This window comes from Chrysemys picta, chromosome 22 (assembly GCF_011386835.1).
Source record: "Chrysemys picta bellii isolate R12L10 chromosome 22, ASM1138683v2, whole genome shotgun sequence".
NCBI classification, from domain to species: Eukaryota; Metazoa; Chordata; order Testudines; family Emydidae; genus Chrysemys; species Chrysemys picta.
Window position 1 is genome coordinate 740,865 of NC_088812.1, and position 20,720 is coordinate 761,584.

Genomic DNA, 20,720 nt, shown 5'->3' on the forward strand with positions numbered 1-20,720 from the left:
CAGTTCGGTCTCGAAGGGGGGAGAGATGTGACGAACTGGGCCTGTTCTCACTGTGGTCTGTGAATGCTGACAGGGGAGTGTGCTGGGATAGTCTGCATTGGAGGATGGGATCGGCCCGGGGGCGCATTCCTGGGAGTGTAACATGAGAACCCAGGAAGGGGTTGAAGGCCAGGTGACTCCTTAGCCCGGGAAACTGAACAAAGGCGGTGGGAGGGGTGGCTGAAGGAGAGTGCTGGAAGCGAGCTGGAGAGATGGCTGGGAGACAGAGATGGCTCTGACCCCCCCCGAAGGGGGGCGGGCTGGGATGCCCTGGGACCCCAAGCTGGACTTAACTGAGGGGGTCCTGTTGTCTGTGCCTGCAAGACCTGTCTTGGACTGTATTCCTGTCATCCAAATAAACCTTCTGCTTTACTGGCTGGCTGAGAGTCATGGTGAATCGCAGGAAGCCGGGGGTGCAGGGCCCTGAGTTCCCCAATACTCCGTGACAACGATGGTCCTTAATGGGCCATAAAGCAGGCTAGGCAGTGCTAATCTCAGCTTGTCTGGGATGTCACCCAGAAGCATAGCATAAATTTGCCATACAGACAGTATAGAGCCAATATTCATAACTTCGACCATAAAACTGATACACACATACAGACAGCATAATCATAACCAGTAAACCATAACCTTGTCCTAGACACCCCATTTGACCCCCTTTATACAAGATTTGGGTGCCACTACAGGACCTTGGTTGCAACAATGATCTATACGGTCCCAGTTTATGTCAATAACGTCACACTCCCATGTTGACAAGACGAGACCCGGGGTCCTCTGCAAGACACCTCACTTTTATAGCAGCTTCCCTCTCATGCAAATCTATACCAGATTCAAACTCTGTGTCTGTGTCCATTGGTCCTTTGTGCTGTTTTCTTTTGAGTGTTGTCCCAATGCTGCAAAGAGGGTGTTTCCAAAAGAAGGTGCTTGCTTCTAACCCCCGAGGCCGTCAGTATGTCTGCTTGTCTTTAATGAGCCCACTTGACACGTTTTATTGTCCTTGGGTCTGGCTCCCAGCCCCTCTCCAACAGTTGAGGCTGTCTGGAGGTGCTGCCTTCCATGCCTTGCTCATCCACACCTCATTCATTCAACAGGGCAATTGATTAAGAGTGCGGGGGGGGGGGGGGGGGGAGGGGGGAAGAGCTCTTGTTCTACTGCTAGCAAAAAGAAAATTTTCTTCTATCTTATTCTATCCTTAGGGGCTATAATATTATACCAAGGGCAATGCAAAGTTTCTAAATGAGGCTTTGATACAAAGTCCCATAAAAACAGAGGTCACACGTGGGTAGACCCACCACAAGGTTATATGAAGAGGCACAATGTAAAGTCATATGAAAATTATCAGAGATTTAGCTACACAGCCCAGCCCTGGGCTTCCCCCCCCAGCTCCGCTGGTGCCCCTCACTCCCAACCTGCAGCCCTCGCTAGCCTAGCCGTGGGCTTCCCCACCCCGAGCTCCGCTGGTGTCCCTGACTCCCAACCCACAGCCCCTTCCAGCCCAGCCCTGGGCTTCCCCCCCAGCTCCGCCGGTGCCCCTCACTCCTTACCCGCACCCCAGCTAGCCCAGCCCTGGGCCCACCGCCCCCAGCTCTGCTGGTGCCCCTCACTCCCGACCTGCAGCCCCTGCTAGTCCAGCGCTGGGCTCCTCTCCCCTGAGTGTTTCCAATGCACCCTGATTAATCCTCACCTCCGACTCCCCCTCTCTTGCGCAGTGGGGCTGGGGCAGAGGGGCGCCGCTCGGGCTGTGTCGGGTCCCAGGGTGGGGGCGTTTGTGCGGGATGCCCAGGGCTCCGTTCCCCGTTGCAGGTGGTGACGTGCGGCCCTCTGGAACCACCAGCCCAGCAGGCCAGCGCCACAAAAACCATCCTGGCCTACGAGACGCTGAAGGGCTCTGGGCACCTCCTGCACATCGGGGTGGAGACGGAGGAGGCTCAAGTGGGGACCTCGCTGAGCGTCTTCTTCCACACGAAGCAGCAGAGCTCCGACATCAAGCAGTTCACCGTCCTGGTGAGCGCCAGGCCGGGACCAGCCTGGGATCCGCTGCGGGATGCGTCCGGCCCCCTGCACAGCCTGGCTGGGCACCCCCGGCATCAGCAGCAGCGTCCAGGGCCCAGCACCCGCGGGGCTGGTGGGGCTGGACAGGCCCCGGGAGCTGGGAAATGCGAGCGCCCCTGTGCGTTGGGAACCGCAACCGTCTGTCTGGGGAGCCCCCTGGGCTGGCGTTTGGCCCCCCTGGGTTTGTCTGTTGCCCCCCCATGGGTCCATCTGTCCCTACATGTCCCCCCTCCTCCCAGGTCTGTCTCTCCCCACATGCCCCCCATGGGTCCGTCTGCCCCCCTCCTATTCCCCATGGGTCTCTCTGTCCCCACATCCCGCACCCCGGCCCCGGGTCTGTCTGTCCCCCCCCATGGGTCTGTCTGTCCCCCCCCTCCATGGGTCCTGGGCTGGCGTTTGGTCCCCCGGGTCTGTCTGCCCCCCCCCCCCCCCCCCCGCCGGGTCTGTCTGTCCTCACACTCTCCCCATGAGTCTGTCCCCACACCCTCTGGGTCCATCTATCCCCACACGCCCCCACCATGGGTCCGTCTGCCTCCCCCCCCGCACTCCCCATGGGTCCTGGGCTGGCGTTCGGCCCCCAGGGTCTGTTTGTCCCCCCCCCCATGGGTCTGTCTCTCCTCCCTCTCTGAGGCTATCTGCCCCACATGCCCGCCATGGGTCCGTCTGCCCCCCTCCTACTCCCCATGGGTCTCTCTGTCCCCACATCCCCCCCGGGTCCGTCTGTCCCCCCCATGGGTCTCTCTGTCCCCACATACTCCCCCCCGGGTCTGTCTGTCCCCCCCCCCACTCTCCATGGGTCCTGGGCTGGCATTCAGCCCCTGGGGTCTGTCTGTCCCCACGTGCCCCCCCATAGGCCCGTCGTGCCCCATACCCGCCCAGCGCTGTCACCGCGCCGCCTGCAGCGCGGAGTGGGCTGCTCCCAGGTGGTGGACGCGGGCACCCACGTGGACGGCTCCCGGGTGGTGCCCGGGCACTGCCCAGCCCTCGGCTCTGCAGGCTCCATGCCGGCGTGTGCCGGGAGCCGGCGGCTCTGGGCTGGGCTCCCACGGGGCTCCTGGCGTCTCACCCGCCTCCCTCCCTCCCCCAGCTGCTGAGCAAAGGCAGGATTGTCCGGGCCTGGACCCAGCCCCGCAGCCCGGGCACCGTCATGACGGCCTGGACCCTGGACGTGGGGCCCGAGCTGCTGCCCTCGTTCCGCATCGTGGCCTATTACTACCTGCCGGGCAGCGAGGAGCTGGTGGCCGACTCGGTGTGGGTGGATGTGGCGGACGGCTGCATGGGCACCGTGAGTCCCTGGGGCGCCGGGCGGGAGGGGGCTGCGGCCAGACGGGCCTTTCCCTGCGTGGCCCCTGGGTTCCGCTCCCTGCGCCCTCCACGTCGGGGCAGCCCTGGCCTGGGGTGGGGAGGGGGCCGGGTGCTCGTCTCACCCCATCTCCTCGTCCCGCCCAGCTGCGCGTCGGCCCCCAGAGCAAGGACGACGAGAGGAAGGTGTTCAAGCCCCAGCGGGAACTCAAACTGGAGGTGATCGGGGACCTCCACGCCATGGTGGGGCTGGTGGCCATGGACAAGGCCCTGTTCGCTCTCAACAAGAAAAACAAACTGACGCAGAAGAAGGTGAGAGAAGGCGCTGACCGTGTCCGGGGGGGGAGGGGAGGCAGCCTGGGAGCCAGGACTCCTGGGTTCTCTCCCCGGCTCTGGGAAGGGACGGGGGGCTGGTGGGTTAGAGCGGGGGGGCTGGGAGCCCGGACTCCTGAGTTCTCTCCCCGGCTCTGGGAGGGGAGGGGAGGGGAGGGGACGGGGGGCTGGTGGGTTAGAGCTGGGGGGGCTGGGAGCCAGGACTCCTGAGTTCTCTCCCCGGCTCTGGGAGGGGAGGGGAGGGGAGGGGACGGGGGGCTGGTGGGTTAGAGCTGGGGGGGCTGGGAGCCAGGACTCCTGAGTTCTCTCCCCGGCTCTGGGAGGGGAGGGGAGGGGAGGGGACGGGGGGCTGGTGGGTTAGAGCTGGGGGGGCTGGGAGCCATGACTTCTGGGTCATGGCAGGGGTCACCTGTCTCTCTGAGAGCCAACGTGCGCTCCTGTCCCCCACCCACCCCCCGGACAGGTCTGGGACACGGTGGAGGGACACGACATCGCCTGCACAGCGGGCAGTGGGCAGAACCTCATGGGGGTGTTCACGGACGCGGGGCTGGACGTGGCCACCAACCTGGGGCTCTCCACCAAAGCAAGGACAGGTAACGCACGGACGGATGGACGGATGGGGCCTCCCACTGGGGGGCAGAGATCCCGGCACGGCCCCGGCCAGCACGTTCCACACAGAACGGAGACGGGGACAGGACAGCTCGGGGCAGGGAACGGGCCAGGGGGCCTGTCCCCTCGGGGGGGGGTGCTGGCTCCGATCCAGCCCCAGGGTGGGGACTGGCTGGCTCAGGGGGGCTGGGAATTGGGCCTTTCCCCTCTAGGCAGCAACCTGGCCTGGGTACGTCCCTTTCCCGGCCTGACGCCCTGTTCACACACACGGGAGGTGGGTACAGCCCCGCTGGCGCGACGCTTCGATCCCAGCAGCCTGGTTCAAACCAAGACTGGAGCGTCCACACGGCCTGTAACTGAACTGGTTTCAATCCTCACCCCACCCCTTTGCAAACCTGGCACCCTTCGGCGCAGCAGCCAGGCTTGGTCTCTGGAGGCGGGGGAGGGGGGGTCTCTGGAGATGCGGGATGGGGGGTCCTCTGGAGGTGGGGGGAGGGGAGTCTCTGGAGATGCGGGATGGGGGGTCTCTGGAGGTGGGGGGAGGGGAGTCTCTGGAGATGCAGGATGGGGGGGGTCCTCTGGAGGTGGGGGGAGGGGAGTCTCTGGAGGTAGGGGGAGGGGAATCCCCCACCCTGCCGTCCTTCACCGCCCCCCCTGGCCTTGCAGATCTGCGCTGCCCCCAGCCGGCTGCCAGGCGCCGGCGCCGGTCCCTGCAGACGCTGCAGAAGAAGCAGCACAAAGGTCAGGAGGGTTTTTTTTGGGGTGGGGAGGTCCCGCTCCATCACGCCAGGCTCCCTCTGCTCCACCCGTGCCCCACCCAGAGCGCCGTGCCCCACGGAGCCACCCCGACCCACACGGAGCCCATCACCCGCCGCAGGCCTCAGGCCGGCCCCCGGCTCTCTGCCCGCCCAGCATGGCGCTGCCCCGCCGGCGCGTGGCCTGGTCCTCACGCCCTGCTCACCCCTGCCCTCCGCAGCCGGATCTGGGTGCTCGCCAGCACCCGGCCTCCCCGGCTCAGCCACGGCCCATGGCCTTCGGTGAGGGGCACCGTGTCCGCGTCTCTCCCCCGGGCCCGGACGCCTGGGTTCCACCCCTGCCTGTGTTGCTTGCCCCAGTGGACCAGTACCAGACGGTCCTGGAGAGACGGTGCTGCGAGGCTGGGATCCAGGAGAACCCCATGGGGCACTCGTGCGAGCAGAGGACGAGCCGCGTGCACCTGGGCCCCCCCTGCGTGGCCGCCTTCCTGGACTGCTGCCGCTACGCCCGGGCGCTGAGCCGCGAGGAGCGCACCAAGCTGCTGCTGGGGAAAAGTAACCGCGGGGGGGCCCAGCCGGGGGGAGGGGGGGCAGGGAGAGCCCAGCCAGGAGGGGAGATGCCCATCGGGGCTGGGGCAGCACCCGCCGGCCAAGAGCCAGCCCAGCCTGCCTAGAGCTTGGTCTGATTTGGGGCAGCACACCGGGGGGGGTGGGGGGCGCTGGCCTGTGGAGGGTGGTTGTTGGGGGAGGGAGCCACCTGAGGTAAGCGCCACCTGGCCAGCGCCTGCACCCCAACCCCCAGCCCAGTGAAAGTGAGCGAGGGTGGGGGAGAGCGAGAGATGGGGGGGGCTGGAGTGAGTGTGGGCAGGGCAGGGGTGTTTGGTTTTGTGCAATTAGAAAGTTTGCAATCCTGGGGGGGGGGCAGCCTGTGGCAGGGGAGGGTTGCTGGGAGGGGCCCGGCCTGTGGGGGGTTCGGGGGGGTCCCTGCCATCCAGCCCCCGCTGACCGACACCCCCCCCCCCAACGCCCTGCAGCCAACGAGGACGAGGAGTGCGAGGACGAGGACTGCGGTGGCGCCGCCGTGGTGAGAAGCTACTTTCCGGAGAGCTGGCTGTGGGAGAAGTTCAACCTGATCGAGGCAGACTCGCGCCAGCCGGGGTGAGGGGGGCTGGGCCTGGGGGGGCCATAACCCGGAGCAGGGAGAACGTGGGGCGTCCGGCACGGCAGGGCACGGTGCAGCTTCCCTGCTGCAGCCCCTGGGTGGGGATTTCTGGGTTCCCGGCTGCCCCCCCGGCCTCCTGTGTCGTGTCAACTCCAGCCCAGGAGTTGCCCCAGGGCCTGGTCCAAAGCCCCCAGCCAGGATCCTGCTGCTGGCGCCAGGCCCCGTGTTCAGTGAATGAGCCTGATTCGAACTCACCTCCCTCCCTGCAGCCTCGCCAAACACCTGGTCACCAAACACCTCCCCGACTCCATCACCACCTGGCACATCCTGGCCGTCAGCCTGAGGAAAGACAAAGGTAACCCAGCTTCTGGGGCTGTGGGTCGGGAGTGAGGGGCACCGGCAGAGTGGGGGGGGGGGAGCCCAGGGCTGGCCTACGAGGGGGCTGTGGGTCAGGAGTGAGGGGCACCGGCAGGGCTGGGGAGGGCAGGGCTGGGCTAGCAGGGGCTGTGGGTCGGGAGTGAGGGGCACTGGCAGGGCTGGGCTAGCAGGGGCTGCGGGTTGGGAGTGAGGGGCACCAGCAGAGCCGGGGGGGGGAGCCCAGGGCTGGCCTATGAGGGGGCTGCGGGTCAGGAATGAGGGGCACTGGCAGGGCTGGGGAGGGCAGGGCTGGGCTAGCAGGGGCTGTGGGTCGGGAGTGAGGGGCACTGGCAGGGCTGGGCTAGCAGGGGGCAGCGGGTCAGGAGTGAGGGGCAACCGGCAGAGCTGGGGAGGGCAGGGCTGGGCTAGCAGGGGCTGTGGGTCGGGAGTGAGGGGCACCGGCAGGGCTGGGGAGGGCAGGGCTGGGCTAGCAGGGGCTGTGGGTCGGGAGTGAGGGGCACTGGCAGGGCTGGGCTAGCAGGGGCTGCGGGTTGGGAGTGAGGGGCACCAGCAGAGCCGGGGGGGGGGAGCCCAGGGCTGGGCTAGCAGGGGCTGCGGGTTGGGAGTGAGGGGCACCAGCAGAGCCGGGGGGGGAGCCCAGGGCTGGCCTATGAGGGGGCTGCGGGTCAGGAATGAGGGGCAACCGGCAGAGCTGGGGAGGGCAGGGCTGGGCTAGCAGGGGCTGTGGGTCGGGAGTGAGGGGCACCGGCAGGGCTGGGGAGGGCAGGGCTGGGCTAGCAGGGGCTGTGGGTCGGGAATGAGGGGCACTGGCAGGGCTGGGCTAGCAGGGGCTGCGGGTTGGGAGTGAGGGGCACCAGCAGAGCCGGGGGGGGGGAGCCCAGGGCTGGGCTAGCAGGGGCTGCGGGTTGGGAGTGAGGGGCACCAGCAGAGCCGGGGGGGGAGCCCAGGGCTGGCCTATGAGGGGGCTGCGGGTCAGGAATGAGGGGCACTGGCAGGGCTGGGCTAAGAGGGGGTTGTGGGTCGGGAGTGAGGGGCGCAGCGATCGCCTCAGTGTCCCGGGGATACGGCGGGCTGACCCCCTGGCCCCCCAGGGCTCTGCGTCTCCGAGCCCTACGAGGTGGTGGTGAAGGTCCCGTTCTTCGTCGATCTGCGGCTGCCCTACTCCGTGGTGCGGAACGAGCAGGTGGAGCTGCGGGCCGTGGTGTACAACTACTACGAGGACGATGAAGAGCTGCAGGTGACCGGGCTCCGAATCCTGGGGGGCCCCGGCGGGGGGGCTCTGAGTGCTGGGGGGCCCCGGCAGGGGGGCTCTGAGTGCTGGGGGGTGGGGGGGCTCTGCGTGCTGAGGGGCCCCAGGGGGGGCTCTGCGTGGTGGGGAGCCCCAGCGGGGGGGCTCTGCGTGCTGGGGGGCCCCGGCGGGGGGGGGCTCTGAGTGCTGGGGGGTGGGGGGGCTCTGCGTGCTGGGGGCCCCGGGCGGGCGCTGTCGCTGCCCGCTGCTGCCCGGCTCAGCGGCGCCGGGTGCCCATACAGGTGCAGGTGGAGTTCCCGTACCAGGAGCAGCTCTGCAGCCCGGCCCGGCAGGGGAAGAGCTTTCGGCAGAGGCTGCGGGTGCCCCGGGGCTCGTCCCGGGCCGTGCGTGTCGTCGTGGTGCCCCTGGAGCTGGGCCCCGTCATGGTGGAGGTTCGGGCCTTGGCCCAGGGCCTGGGCTTCCGCGACATCGTCAGGAGGATGCTCAACGTCCAGGTAATGGCACCGCCCGCCTCCCTCGCTGCCAAGGGGCTGGGGGCAGTGGGGAGTGGGGTCAGGTGGGGGAGCCGGGGGGGCTGGGTGGCTCTGGGGGGTTGGAAGGGGCTGGAGGGAGTGGGGGCTGGGCAGACTCTGCGGAGATCTGGGGTCGGGTGGGGGAGCCGGGGGGGCTCGGTGGAAGGGCCTGGGGGCAGTGGGGGATGGGCGGCTCGTATGGAGTGGGGGGATGGGGGATGGGCAGCTTGGGGGCAGTGGGGGATGGGTGGCTCTGGGGCAGTGGGGGATGAGCGGCTCTGCGGAGGTCAGGGGTCGGGAGGGGGAGCTGGGGGATGGGCGGCTCGGGGGGGGGTTGGAAGGGGCTGGGGGCAGTGGGGGATGGGCAGCTCGGTGGCAGTGGGGGATGGGTGGCTCGGGGGCAGTGGGGGATCGGCGGCTCTGCGGAGGTCTGGGGTCGGGAGGGGGAGCTGGGGGGGCTCGGTGGAAGGGGCTGGGGGCAGTGGGGGATGGGCGGCTCGTATGGAGTGGGGGGATGGGAGATGGGCGGCTCAGGGGCAGTGGGGGATGGGCGGCTCTGGGGGAGTGGGGGATGGGTGGCTCGGGGGCAGTGGGGGATGGGTGGCTCTGCGGAGGTCTGGGGTCGGGAGGGGGAGCTGGGGGATGGGCGGCTCGGGGGGGTTGGAAGGGGCTGGGGGCAGTGGGGGATGGGCGGCTCTGGGAGGAGTGGGGGATGGGGTCGGGATGGAAGGGCTCCCTCCCAAGCCCGTCCCTCAGACTCGTTCTCGGCTCCTCGCGTTGCAGGCAGGGGGTGAAATCCAGCGGCTCTCGCGGAGCATCGTCCTGAACCCCAAAGGTTCGTGCAGGAACTCGCTGCTCGCCCGGCCCCGCAGCCGGACTCTGCAGCGTCCGCCCCAGGCAGGGGCCCGGGGCCCGAGGAGCTCCCCCCTGAGGAGGAGAAATGGCTGGTGCGAGGCGGGGGTCCCTGGTGCAGTCCCCGTTCCCGAGCACGGCCAGAGCTCCGCTCCCCTGGATGCAGCAGGAACAAGCAGCTACAGGGAGTTTCCAAGGCTGCCTTTCCCGCCAGTCCTGTGCCCAGCAGAGCTCTGTCCGTCAGTTTCCTCCCCTCCCACAGCCATGGTCCCACTGCTGCCCTCTGTGCTGGGTCACAGACACCCTCAGTGCTCGGCCCTGGCACTTTACAGCCAGTGCCCAGGGCAGCCCCTCAGCCCATGCGGCTTAGCTTCTCACGAGCTGTGCTGCCAGGCCTAGCCTTGGGCGGTGGCTCCTTGTTGTCCAGCTCTCACTACATAATGGGATTTAACTGCTCCTTCCATTGAGGCAGAGAGGGGAGCTTAGCACACCCAGGTCTGCGATTGTCCGTAGATCCAAGAGCCGGTAACACCTTCCAGGCAACAGGGATCAGGCGCCTGGCGCGGACTCTCCTGGCCTAGGCTGCCCCGCAACGGGCGTCTCCCTGCCCCACACCCTCCCCTGCGACATTCAGCTCCGCACCCCACAGCAGCCCCCTGGCAGGAGCTTGTTTATAACCAATCTGAGCATCGGAGCCCCACTCCTCCCTCACCCCGAATGCTCCGTCCTCCCCTGGCAGGTCAACTGCAGCAGGAGCTGGTCAGAAGCCAACACCTCGAAAACCTGGTGCCCGACACAGACGCCGAGGTCTTCATTAGCGTGCAAGGTACGTGGGGCGCCAGCCGGGCACGGCTCCGCGGGGGCGCCAGGCAGCAAGTGCGGCTCGGCCTTTGAGCAGCCGCTGGGCCCGTGAACGTCCCCCCAGGGCTACCCGTCCCCGTTTCCCTGCCCTCTGAGCTCCAGCTCCAGGGGCCTCCCTGGCCCCAGCGCAAGTGGTGGGACAGATTCCACTCTCGCCTACGCTGCTGTGAATCACCCTGCTCTGCCCCGAGAAACACGCCCCTCGCAGAGCCAGGGTGTAACGATGCTGGCTTTCGCGGGACACATCGGAGAGTGTCAATTCAGGACAAATTGCTGAGAGCCGGGCAGTTACAGCCTGTCACGTTATTGACATAATCTGGGACCGAATAGAACATGGTTGCAACCAAAGTCCTGTAGCGGCACCAAATCTTGTATAAAGGGGGTCAAATGGGGTGTCTAAGACGAGGTTATGGTTTGCTGGTTAGGATTATGCTGTCTATATGTGTGTATCAATTTTGTAGTTGAAGTTATGAATATTGGCTCTATACTGTCTGTATTTCAAACTTATGCTGTGCTTCTGGGGGATATCCCAGACAAGCTGGTGTTAGCTCTGCCTAGCCTGCTTGGTGGCCCATTAAGGACCATCAGCCATACAATTGACTCATGGAGAGAAGGCAGATACGCCTTGTAACTCAGCAAAGTATGCAGGGACTGGCCCATGTGACTCCAGACTCCATTTTGCTGTAATTTTCCACAGTAAGAACAAAGAGGTGTTCTTACACCCGGAGGAGACTATAAAAGGCTGATGCCTCTTCTCCATCTGATCTTCAATCCTGCTTCTGACCTCTGGAGGGACTTTGCTACAAGCTGAAGCTCTGAACAAAGGACTGAATGACCCAGCCCAGCTGGGGATGTTCCAGAGACTTGATTTGAACCTGCAGTTTATTCCATCATTGCTACAAGCCTGAACCCAGAACTTTGTCATTTCTGTGTGTCATTGATTCCATGTAACCAATTCTAGCTCTCATCCAGATCTTTTTCCTTTTATGAATAAACCTGCCCTCTTTTAAGCAATTTGTCCTGAATTGCACGGTGTCAGGTATCAGAGGGGTAGCCGTGTTCTTCTGGATCTGTAAAATGCAACAAAGAGTCCTGTGGCACCTTATAGACTAACAGATGTATTGGAGCATAAGCTTTCGTGGGTGAATGCCCACTTCGTCAGACGACATGTGTCTGACGAAGTGGATATTCACCCACGAAAGCTTATGCTCCAATACATCTGTTAGTCTTTAAGGTGCCACAGGACACTTGGTTGCTTTGTCCTGAATTGGTGCTCTCAGTTGGGTCCCGCCAGAACCAGCATCGTTACACAGACCAAAGCTGGGGTTTTCTCCCCCTCTAAGGCACCAAACCAGCCAGACAGAGAGGACTTCGGTCTTACCCCACTGGCTAACCACAAGTCACACCAGCAATTCCCTCAGACACTCCAGGTTCCCGGTATCACCACAGGTGCCACTCGTTATGGGGACGAATGGTTATGAAAACCAATACCCCAGTAAAAGAAAAAAGGTTCTCCCGATCCCAAAGGACCAAGCCCCAGACCCAGGTCAATATACAAATCAGATCTTACCCACCAATCACGCTGTTGCCAATCCTATAGAATCTAAAATCTAAAGGTTTATTCATAAAAGGAAAAAGATCGAGATGAGAGCTAGAATTGGTTACACAGAATCAATGACATCCAGTAATGGCCAAGTTCTTGGTTCAGGCTTGTAGCAGCGATAGAATAAACTGCAGGTTCAAATCAAGTCTCTGGAACATCCCCAGCTGGGATGGGTCATTCAGTCCTTTGTTCAGAGCTTCAGTTTGCAGCAAAGTCCCTCCAGAGGTCAGAAGCAGGATTGAAGACAAGATGGAGATGAGGCAGCTGCCATGTGGCCTCTCTTTCTTTGTCCCAAAGAGAATCATCCAGCACATGGCCTGTAAAAACCTCCGAGTCTGTCCCCAGGCAGGTCCCAGCCTTGCTGAGTCACCAGGTGTCTCTGCTTCTCTCAATGGGTCAGTTGTAGCTGACGGTTTGTAATGGGCCATCAAGCAGGCCAGGCAGCGCTGACACCAAACTGTCTGGGGTGTCACCCAGAAGCAGAGCCCAAGTGTGAAATACAGACAGGACAGACAACCCTACAGACAGCATCATCCTAACCAGCAAACCATAACCTCTGTATAGACGCCTCACACGACAACCTTCGTACAATATTTGCTGCAAATATATAACAGTGGTTGCAACAATGATCTATACCGGCGGCGGGCACATTTTTTGGCCCGAGGGCCACATCGGGTTTTGGAAATTGTATGGCGGGCCGGTTAGGGGAGGGGGGCGTGGCATCTGAAGAAGTGAGTTGTGACGAACTGGGACTGTTCTTACTGTGGTGTGGGAATGCTGACAGGGGAGTGTGACTAGGATGGTCTGCATCGGGGGATGGGAGCCGGCCCAAGGGAACATACCTGAGCTTGTAACATGAGAACCCAGGAGGGGGTTGGAGGTCAGATGACTCCGGGGCCCGGGAAACTGAACAAAGGCTGTGGGAGGGGTCGCTGAAGGCAGAGTGCTGGAAGCAGGCTGGAAGGAGGCTGGAGAGATGGCTGGGAGGCAGAGATGGCTCTGACCCCCCAAGGGGGGTGGGCTGGCATGCCCTGGGACCCCAAGCTGGACCTAACTGAGGGGGGCCCTGTTGTCTGTGCCTGCAAGACCTGTCTTGGACTGTGTTCCTGTCATCCAAATAAACCTTCTGCTTTACTGGCTGGCTGAGAGTCATGGTGAATCGCAGGAAGCCGGGGGTGCAGGGCCCTGAGTTCCCCAATACTCCGTGACAACTGGTGGCAGCGGTGGGATCTACTGCACCCCGTGGACGGCGCTTCCTGCAGTAAGTGACTGGGGAGCAGTAAAACGAAGGGGGATTGACGGGGACCAGGCCTGCTGAAGAGTGGGAGAGAGACGGTTATTACCCCTGGGAGTGTGTGACCAGCGAGAAGGACTTTTGCAGTAACAGGGTCCCCCGTGGGATCACAGCGAGTGGTCCCAGGGGCGGAGGAGTCTGCAGCTCGACCCTGGCAGAGAGGTGGTGACCTCGAGAAGGGCTGGCACACTAGGGGGCCCCCTGCGAACTGTGGGGAGCTGTGAGCACACAGGCCGGTGAGTGGCCAGCAGGAAGATGTATGCCAAGCGGCTTAAGAGCGACCTGGTGGAGCTGTGCAAGCAGAGGCGGCTGCGCATTGGGAGGCTCACCAAAGAACAGCTCATCGCCCAGCTGGAGGCGGAAGATCGCGCGAATGAACTGATCCCTGTGTCTCAGGGAAGCAGCCTGGCAAATGCAGCGCAGGCACCAGTGTCTGTCCCAGCTGGGAGTGGTCAGCCGGCTGCTGAGGGCTTCCCGAGACCCCTCCTTCCTATGCCTAAGGGAAGGGTGGGGAGGAGCCCAGCAAATACCGAAGGCGCCGTGACCCCCCCGGCCAGCAGGGGGTCCCCCCGGCGAAGCCCGCCGGCCAGCAGAGGAGCCTCCCGGCGACGTTCGGCATCCGGGGAGCGGAATTGGCTGGAATGGGAGAAAGAGCTAAAACTGAGGGAGCTGGAGGATCGTGAACAGCAGAGACAGCATGAAGAGAGACAGCGTCAGCATGAATGGGAGGAGAAAGAGAGACAGCATCAGCGTGAACGGGAGGAGAATGAGAGACAGCGTCAGCATGAAGAGAGACAGAGACAGGAGAATGAGAGACAAAGACAGCATGAACTGGAACTGGCGAGACTGAGGGGCAGCGAACCCCCGGCTGCGGTGAGTGAGGGGGGACCCAGGACTGCACGGAGCTTTGATAAGTGCATCATGGCCCCATACAAGGAGGGGGAGGACATGGATGACTTCCTGGAGGCCTTTGAGACGGCCTGCGAGCTGCACCGGGTTGATCCCGCGGACAGACTCCGGGTCCTTACCCCCTTACTGGACCCCAAATCCGTGGCATTGTACCGCCAACTGGGAGAGGCAGAGAAAGGGGACTACGAACTATTCAAAAAGGCCCTGCTACGTGAGTTTGGGCTGACTCCTGAGATGTACCGGGGAAGGTTCCGGAGTCAAGATAAAACCCCTGAGATCTCATATCTGCAACTAGCCGTCCGCATGGAAAGATACGCCAGCAAGTGGGCTGGTGGGGCCCAGACGAAGGAGGACCTGATTAAACTGCTGGTACTGGAGCAACTGTATGAGCGGTGCCCATCCGACCTGAGGCTGTGGTTGGTGGACAGAAAGCCAGAGAACCCGCGACACGCCGGGCAGCTGGCTGATGAGTTTGTAAAGAGCCGGTCAGGGGGTGGCAGGGAGGAGCCCCAAAGGAACAGGCCCGCCGTGATGCAGAGAGAGAGTCACCCTGGGACCTCCCAAAGAGGGAATATGGGGAATCCCCTCCCACGGGGAATGCCCAGCGTCAGGGACAACCGACCGGCTCGAGGGGACCCACAGGACATGAGCTGCTATTACTGCGGCCGAAGAGGCCACGTTCGGGCCCAGTGCCCCAAGCTCAAGGACAGACTGAGCAGACCGAACCCGCATAGGGTTAACTTGGTAGAGGCCCAGACGGACGAGGGGCAGGCTTCTCACGCAAGAGGGGCTGGCAGCTTATCAACTGCTCAAGAGAGAGAAGGGCCCCAGGCCAGCTCCTCTAGGGGGCTGGATGCCCCAGACTCAGGGTTTTTGGTTTATACGGTGGGCGCGGGGCTGTCCCTCCGGAGAGAGTACCTTGTTCCCCTGGAGGTGGATGGGAGGAAGGTCAATGGATACTGGGATACGGGCGCAGAGGTGACGCTGGCCCGGCCCGAGGTGGTGGCCCCAGATCAGGTGGTGCCCAACTCCTACCTGACCCTGACGGGGGTGGGCGGAACACCAGTCAAAGTGCCCGTGGCAAGGGTACACCTGAAGTGGGGGGCCAAGGAGGGCCCCAAGGATGTGGGGGTACACCCGTATCTGCCCACTGAGGTATTGATGGGGGGGGACCTGGAGAACTGGCCAAGCAACCCCCAAAAGGCACTGGTTGTGACCCGCAGTCAGAGCCGGCGAGGGGCCCTGCGCCCTGGCCTTGGGGGGGGTGCCTTGCCTGAGGCGCAGGACCCTAACCTGGTGGGGAGGGAACGCCCAGGGACGCGGCTCAGGGAGGCTGCAGCTTCGGACCCAGCGGGCGAGAAAGAGCAGGTGGCCATCCCTGTCCCAGCTGCTGAGTTCCAGGCCGAGTTACAGAGAGACCCCTCCTTGCGGAAGATAAGGGACCTGGCCGACCTCAATGCGGTACAGACCATGGAACGAGGTGGCCGGAAAAGGTTCCTGTGGGAGAAGGGGTTCCTGTACCGAGAATGGGCTCCCCCAGGGAAAATGGAGTCAGGGGGGATCAGGAGGCAGCTGGTGGTACCCCAGAAGTATCGCCGCCAGCTGCTGTGCCGGGCCCATGACATTCCCCTCTCAGGGCACCAGGGAACCTGGCGTACCCAGCAGAGGCTGCTACGGAGCTTTTACTGGCCTGGGGTCTTTGTTACTGTCCGACAGTACTGCGGATCCTGTGACCCCTGTCAGAGGGGGAGGAAGGCCTGGGACAAGGGGAAAAGAGCTTTAGGACCCTTGCCCAGCATAAAGGATCCTTTCCAGAGGGTGGCCAAGGTTAAAAGGGCGTCTCTAAACCAAGAGAGCCCAAAGCACAGACCTCCAGACTGGAGCGCTGGGAGAAGACCACAGCCCAGTTGGAACCCCAGAGGTATGGGGGTGGGAAAAGGGCACAGGCCGCATAAACCTTCCCACATGCGAACTGCGAGTGCCATCAAGCACCCCCGACCTAAGGGGGGGCGTGGAACAGAAGGGGCCTGGTGTAATTCTCACCAAGGAACTGGAGGGATGCGGGGGCATCCATGGGAACGGGGGTAGGTTCGAACTTCCCCGGGTCACTGGCTAAAGTGACCCTGCTCAGTTCGGTCTCGAAGGGGGGAGAGATGTGACGAACTGGGACTGTTCTTGCTGGGGTGTGTGAATGCTGACAGGGGAGTGTGACTAGGATGGTCTGCATCGGGGGATGGGAGCCGGCCCAAGGGAACATACCTGAGCTTGTAACATGAGAACCCAGGAGGGGGTTGGAGGTCAGATGACTCCGGGGCCCGGGAAACTGAACAAAGGCTGTGGGAGGGGTCGCTGAAGGCAGAGTGCTGGAAGCAGGCTGGAAGGAGGCTGGAGAGATGGCTGGGAGGCAGAGATGGCTCTGACCCCCCAAGGGGGGTGGGCTGGCATGCCCTGGGACCCCAAGCTGGACCTAACTGAGGGGGGCCCTGTTGTCTGTGCCTGCAAGACCTGTCTTGGACTGTGTTCCTGTCATCCAAATAAACCTTCTGCTTTACTGGCTGGCTGAGAGTCATGGTGAATCGCAGGAAGCCGGGGGTGCAGGGCCCTGAGTTCCCCAATACTCCGTGACATGAGTGTTTTACCCATGAAAGCTTATGTCCAAGTAAATCTGTTAGTCTTTAAGGTGCCACCGGACTCCTCGTTGTTTTTGTGGATACAGACTAACACGGCTCCACCCAGATACTTGTCACCATGCAGTGCTCTAACCACTAGCCCCCACTCCCTTCCCAGAGCCGGAGTACAGTGCAGCTGTCCCGCTTCTCAGCAGCACGCGTGGCGCGGCCAGGCCGCCCGCAGCCAGCTGGGGCTGGGGGAAGGGACAAGCTGGGGCATGAGTGGGCATCTCCTCTCCCTCGGCAGGGGACCTGCTCGGCGAGACGCTGGTGGGGGGGCTGCAGAGCTCCACGCTGCAGAAGCTGATCAAGCTGCCGTACGGGTGCGTGGAGCAGAACATCTTCAGCGTCACCCCGAACATCATCCTCACCCACTACCTGGACACCACCAAGCAGTGGGACCAGATCGGGGTGGAGCTCCGGGATCAGTCCATCCAGAACATCATCCACGGTGAGTGGGGCCAGCCAGGTCAGAGGGTGGGAGGGAGGTTTTGCAATGTGTGACGATGCTACACTCTGCCCAGCAGGGGGTGCTCTCCACCCTGCCCCTGCCCAGTCCCCCTGAATCTGAGCCTGGGGGGGGGGGTGCATGCAGCCCTCACCCGCCCCCTGCCCTGGGACTCCGACGGCCCAGCCCCGACTGCGTGTCTGTTTGGGCTCTCCTGCAGGCTACACCCGCCAGCGGCGTTACAGAGAGCATGATGGTTCCTACAAGCCCTATCAGGGAAGCACCGGCAGCACCTGGTATGGCACCTTCCTTGTGGGGGGTGGCGGGGCTGGGGATGGTGAGCTGGCCACAGCGTGCAATGCTGACCTCCCCTGGCGGGGCGTAGAGCTGCTTGCGCTGCGTGTCATACACCCTATACAGCTCACAGCGAGTGGGGATTCTCCGTTCACTCCAGTGTCCTGGGCAGGGGCAGCGGGAGCTGGGGTCTGTGCTGGTGTGGGGGAAGGCCTGGCTGTGCTGCTGCGAAGGGGGCAGGGTCCCGTCCACACAGAGCCCTGCAAGGGGGCAGTGCCACCGCCTGGCTCAGCTCCCCGCAGTGATGTGTTTGCAGCAGCTCCCTCGGGCACGGTGCTGCCTCTGCTGGGTCTGGCCACAGCTCTCCCGTGGCCTGGGAGCTCCCCTCCCCTCCAGCCCTACAGATTCATGCTCCCCCCCGCCCCCGGCAGGCTGACCGCCTACATCCTCAAGGTGTTTGCCATGGCCTTGCCACTGGGCACCCACATCGACTCCAGCGAGCTGTGTGCCAGCGCCCGGTGGCTGATCGGCCAGAGGCAGGAACCGTCTGGGCGTTTCCGCGAGGAGGCTGCAATTTATACACCCGCGATGCAGGTACCGGTCGCTCCATTGGCCAGACGGGAGGCCGGGCAGGAAACACAGGCCCAACAGATGGTGCGATGGGCTACGTTGTCCTGGCAAAGCTCCGTCCCTCGCCCGCGGTCACACCAGGGAGCCAGTGACAGCTCAGGGATCAGCACCCGGAGCCCCCCTCCTGCTGCTGCATGCGCTGGCTGGGCATGACGGCGCGGGCGCAGGGCCCCGGGAGGTGTTGGTTGGATCAGAGAACGACTGATCCAGCTAGTGGAGTTGCCTCCCCCAGGGGTACTTCTGGGTATAAATTCCTCCTCGGGGAGATGAGGGAGTGAGTCCGGGACTGCGGAGCAGCGCATTAACTGGATTTGTCTGCTAAGATGATCTGCAGCAAACAGAGCCAACATTGCTCGTGTCATCCTTAGGCTTCAGAGTCAACAACCCATTGGGGCAAGCGGGGCAGTTCGCCCTACACCCCCGCAGCCCTTCCAGTGGCGTAGCCAGCTTTTAAGAGGAGGGGGAGCAAACCTAAAAAAGGCACCCCCCCTTGGCTCCTCCTCTGGCCACGCCCCCTGGCTCCCCCAGCCACGCCCCCTTGGCTCCTCCTCTGGCTGCACCGCTGACCGCCCCTCCCCCCGCTGCTCCGGCCACCATGCTGCGCCCCCCCTCGCTCCTCCAGCCATGGCTGTGGGGCCGGGCCGCATGCTGCAGCCCCCTGCTCCTCCGGCTGCGCTGTGGGCGGCCAGCCTGTGCCCCCCCTCGCTCCTCCCGCCGGCAGCCACCTTTGGAAAGGTGCCGCTTTTGGGAAAAGGGGTGAGGGGAAGCGGCTGCTTCCCCTGCACCCCGCTAGCTACGCTACGAGCCCTTGTCTCAGGCTCTCTGCACGCTCTCACCCCTGGGAGGGCTCAGGGACACCCTTTTACCGAGTGCTCTGGGCACGTGGCCCCCTGGCAGCTGGCTACGCAGGGCGCACGGGTAGGGTCCTTTGGCGCCGTTCCTCCCTGCCCAGCTGCTGCTCGGGTCTGCCCCCGCCCTGGGCAGGGCCCAGTGATCGGGGGTCCGGGCGGGGGAAGGGAGCCAGGTGCCCGCACGGCTCCCATACAGCTCGCCCATCCCCTTCTGCTCTTCTTTCACAGGGCGGGTACCAAGGCTCCAACGCCGACGCCTCCCTCACAGCCTTCGTCCTCGTGGCGCTGAAGGAGGCCGAGTCCATCTGCAGTAACCATGTGAAGGTAGGACAGTGACGGCTGCCCCACGACCTGTCCCGGGGGCCCAGCGCGGCCCCCTCGGCGGCAGCTGCACCGGCGGGGCCTCTGCAAAGCGAGCCCAGATGCCAGGTGAACGCTGCTGCCTTCGGTGGGACACCTCTGAGAGTGTCAATTCAGGACATATTGCTCATAGCGGGGCAGTTACAGCCCCAGGCTGGGGTCCTTTGCACACCCAGGCACCAAACCACAGAGGACTTCGGTCTCACCCCACTGGCAAACCACAAGTCACACCAGCAATTCCCTCAGACACTCCAGTTTCCCAGTATCACCACCAGCACCGCTTCTTATGGGGATGAATGGTTATGAAAACCAATACCCCAGTAAAAGGAAAAAGGTTCTCTCGATCCCAAAGGACCAAGCCCCAGACCCAGGTCAATATACAAATCAGATCTTACCCACCAATCACGCTGTTGCCAATCCTTTAGAATCTAAACTCTAAAGGTTTATCGACTCTTCCAGGTGGTAGGACACCTCTTTGTCCTTACTGTGGAAAATTACAGCAAGATGGAGTTTGGAGTCACATGGGCCAGTCACATGTCCAGGCATGACTCAGTGCTTTACAGGTGGCAGCCATTGCTCACATGCTACCTCAGGGGTCCTCAAACTGGGGATCGGGACCCCTTAGGGGGTCGCAAGGTCATTACATGGAGGTCGTGAGCTGTCAACCTCCATCCTAAGCCCAGGGCCGGCTCCAGGCACCAGCTTGTCAAGCAGGTGCTTGGAGCGGCCGCTCGGGAGAGGGGCGGCAGGTCCAGCTATTCGGCGGCAATTCGGCGGACGGTCCCTCACTCCGCCTCGGAGCGAAGGATCTCCCGCCGAATTGCCGGCGCAGATCACGATCGCGGGTTTTTTTGGCTGCTTGGGGCGGCCAAAACCCTGGACCCGGCCCTGCCTAAACCCGCTTTGCCTCCAGCATTTATAATGGTGTTAAATATATGAAAGAGTGTGTTTAATTTATCAGAGGGGTCGCACTCAGAGGCTGGCTGCGTGAAAGGGGTCACCAGGACAGAAGTTTGAGACCCACTGGGCTACCTTGAACAGCATGTGGATTGGAGCCTCCCAAAGTCTATTGTCAGTTAAGTGTTTCTGGATTGGGCACTTAACTTGCAAACTCCTTTCTCCAGAAGAACAGGAGTCCTTGTGGCACCTTGAAGTGGGTTTTAGCCCAGGAAAGCTTCTGTTAGTCTCTCAGGTGCCACCGGACTCCTGTTCTGTTTGCGGATACAGACTAACACGGCTGCTCCTCTGAAACCTGTCTCACGAAGCCGACCACATGCTTCACTGAGGCTACTTAGAATCAAAGCACATTGAGATACAAGTACAGAGCCAATATTCCTAACTTCAACTGCACAAATGACACACACACAGAGACAGCATCATCCTAACCAGCAAACCAGAACCTCCGTATAGACGCCTCACACGACAGCCTTGGTACAGTATTTGCTGCAAATATAGAACAGTGGTTGCAACAATGATCTCCACGGGTTATATTAATAATGTCACACCCTGTGATGGGCTTCCGAGAGTCCCCGAACCAGCGGGCACTGCAGGACCGGCC

General features: G+C 62.9%; 1 protein-coding gene across 1 annotated transcript in view; it reads left to right on the forward strand.

Annotated features, from left to right (window-relative positions):
• LOC101934160 (complement C3-like) overlaps nucleotides 1-20,720 on the forward strand; it is a 49,586-nt gene that overhangs the window by 16,503 nt on the left and 12,363 nt on the right. The window contains exons 12-27 of the mRNA XM_065575626.1: nucleotides 1,843-2,043; nucleotides 3,179-3,376; nucleotides 3,541-3,705; nucleotides 4,190-4,319; nucleotides 5,002-5,076; nucleotides 5,451-5,645; nucleotides 6,125-6,248; nucleotides 6,522-6,607; nucleotides 7,722-7,867; nucleotides 8,161-8,373; nucleotides 9,175-9,226; nucleotides 9,983-10,069; nucleotides 16,827-17,030; nucleotides 17,248-17,323; nucleotides 17,753-17,915; nucleotides 19,031-19,126. Coding sequence (XP_065431698.1) covers nucleotides 1,843-2,043; nucleotides 3,179-3,376; nucleotides 3,541-3,705; nucleotides 4,190-4,319; nucleotides 5,002-5,076; nucleotides 5,451-5,645; nucleotides 6,125-6,248; nucleotides 6,522-6,607; nucleotides 7,722-7,867; nucleotides 8,161-8,373; nucleotides 9,175-9,226; nucleotides 9,983-10,069; nucleotides 16,827-17,030; nucleotides 17,248-17,323; nucleotides 17,753-17,915; nucleotides 19,031-19,126 — 2,211 coding nt within the window. The remainder of the gene's footprint in view (nucleotides 1-1,842; nucleotides 2,044-3,178; nucleotides 3,377-3,540; nucleotides 3,706-4,189; nucleotides 4,320-5,001; nucleotides 5,077-5,450; nucleotides 5,646-6,124; nucleotides 6,249-6,521; nucleotides 6,608-7,721; nucleotides 7,868-8,160; nucleotides 8,374-9,174; nucleotides 9,227-9,982; nucleotides 10,070-16,826; nucleotides 17,031-17,247; nucleotides 17,324-17,752; nucleotides 17,916-19,030; nucleotides 19,127-20,720) is intronic.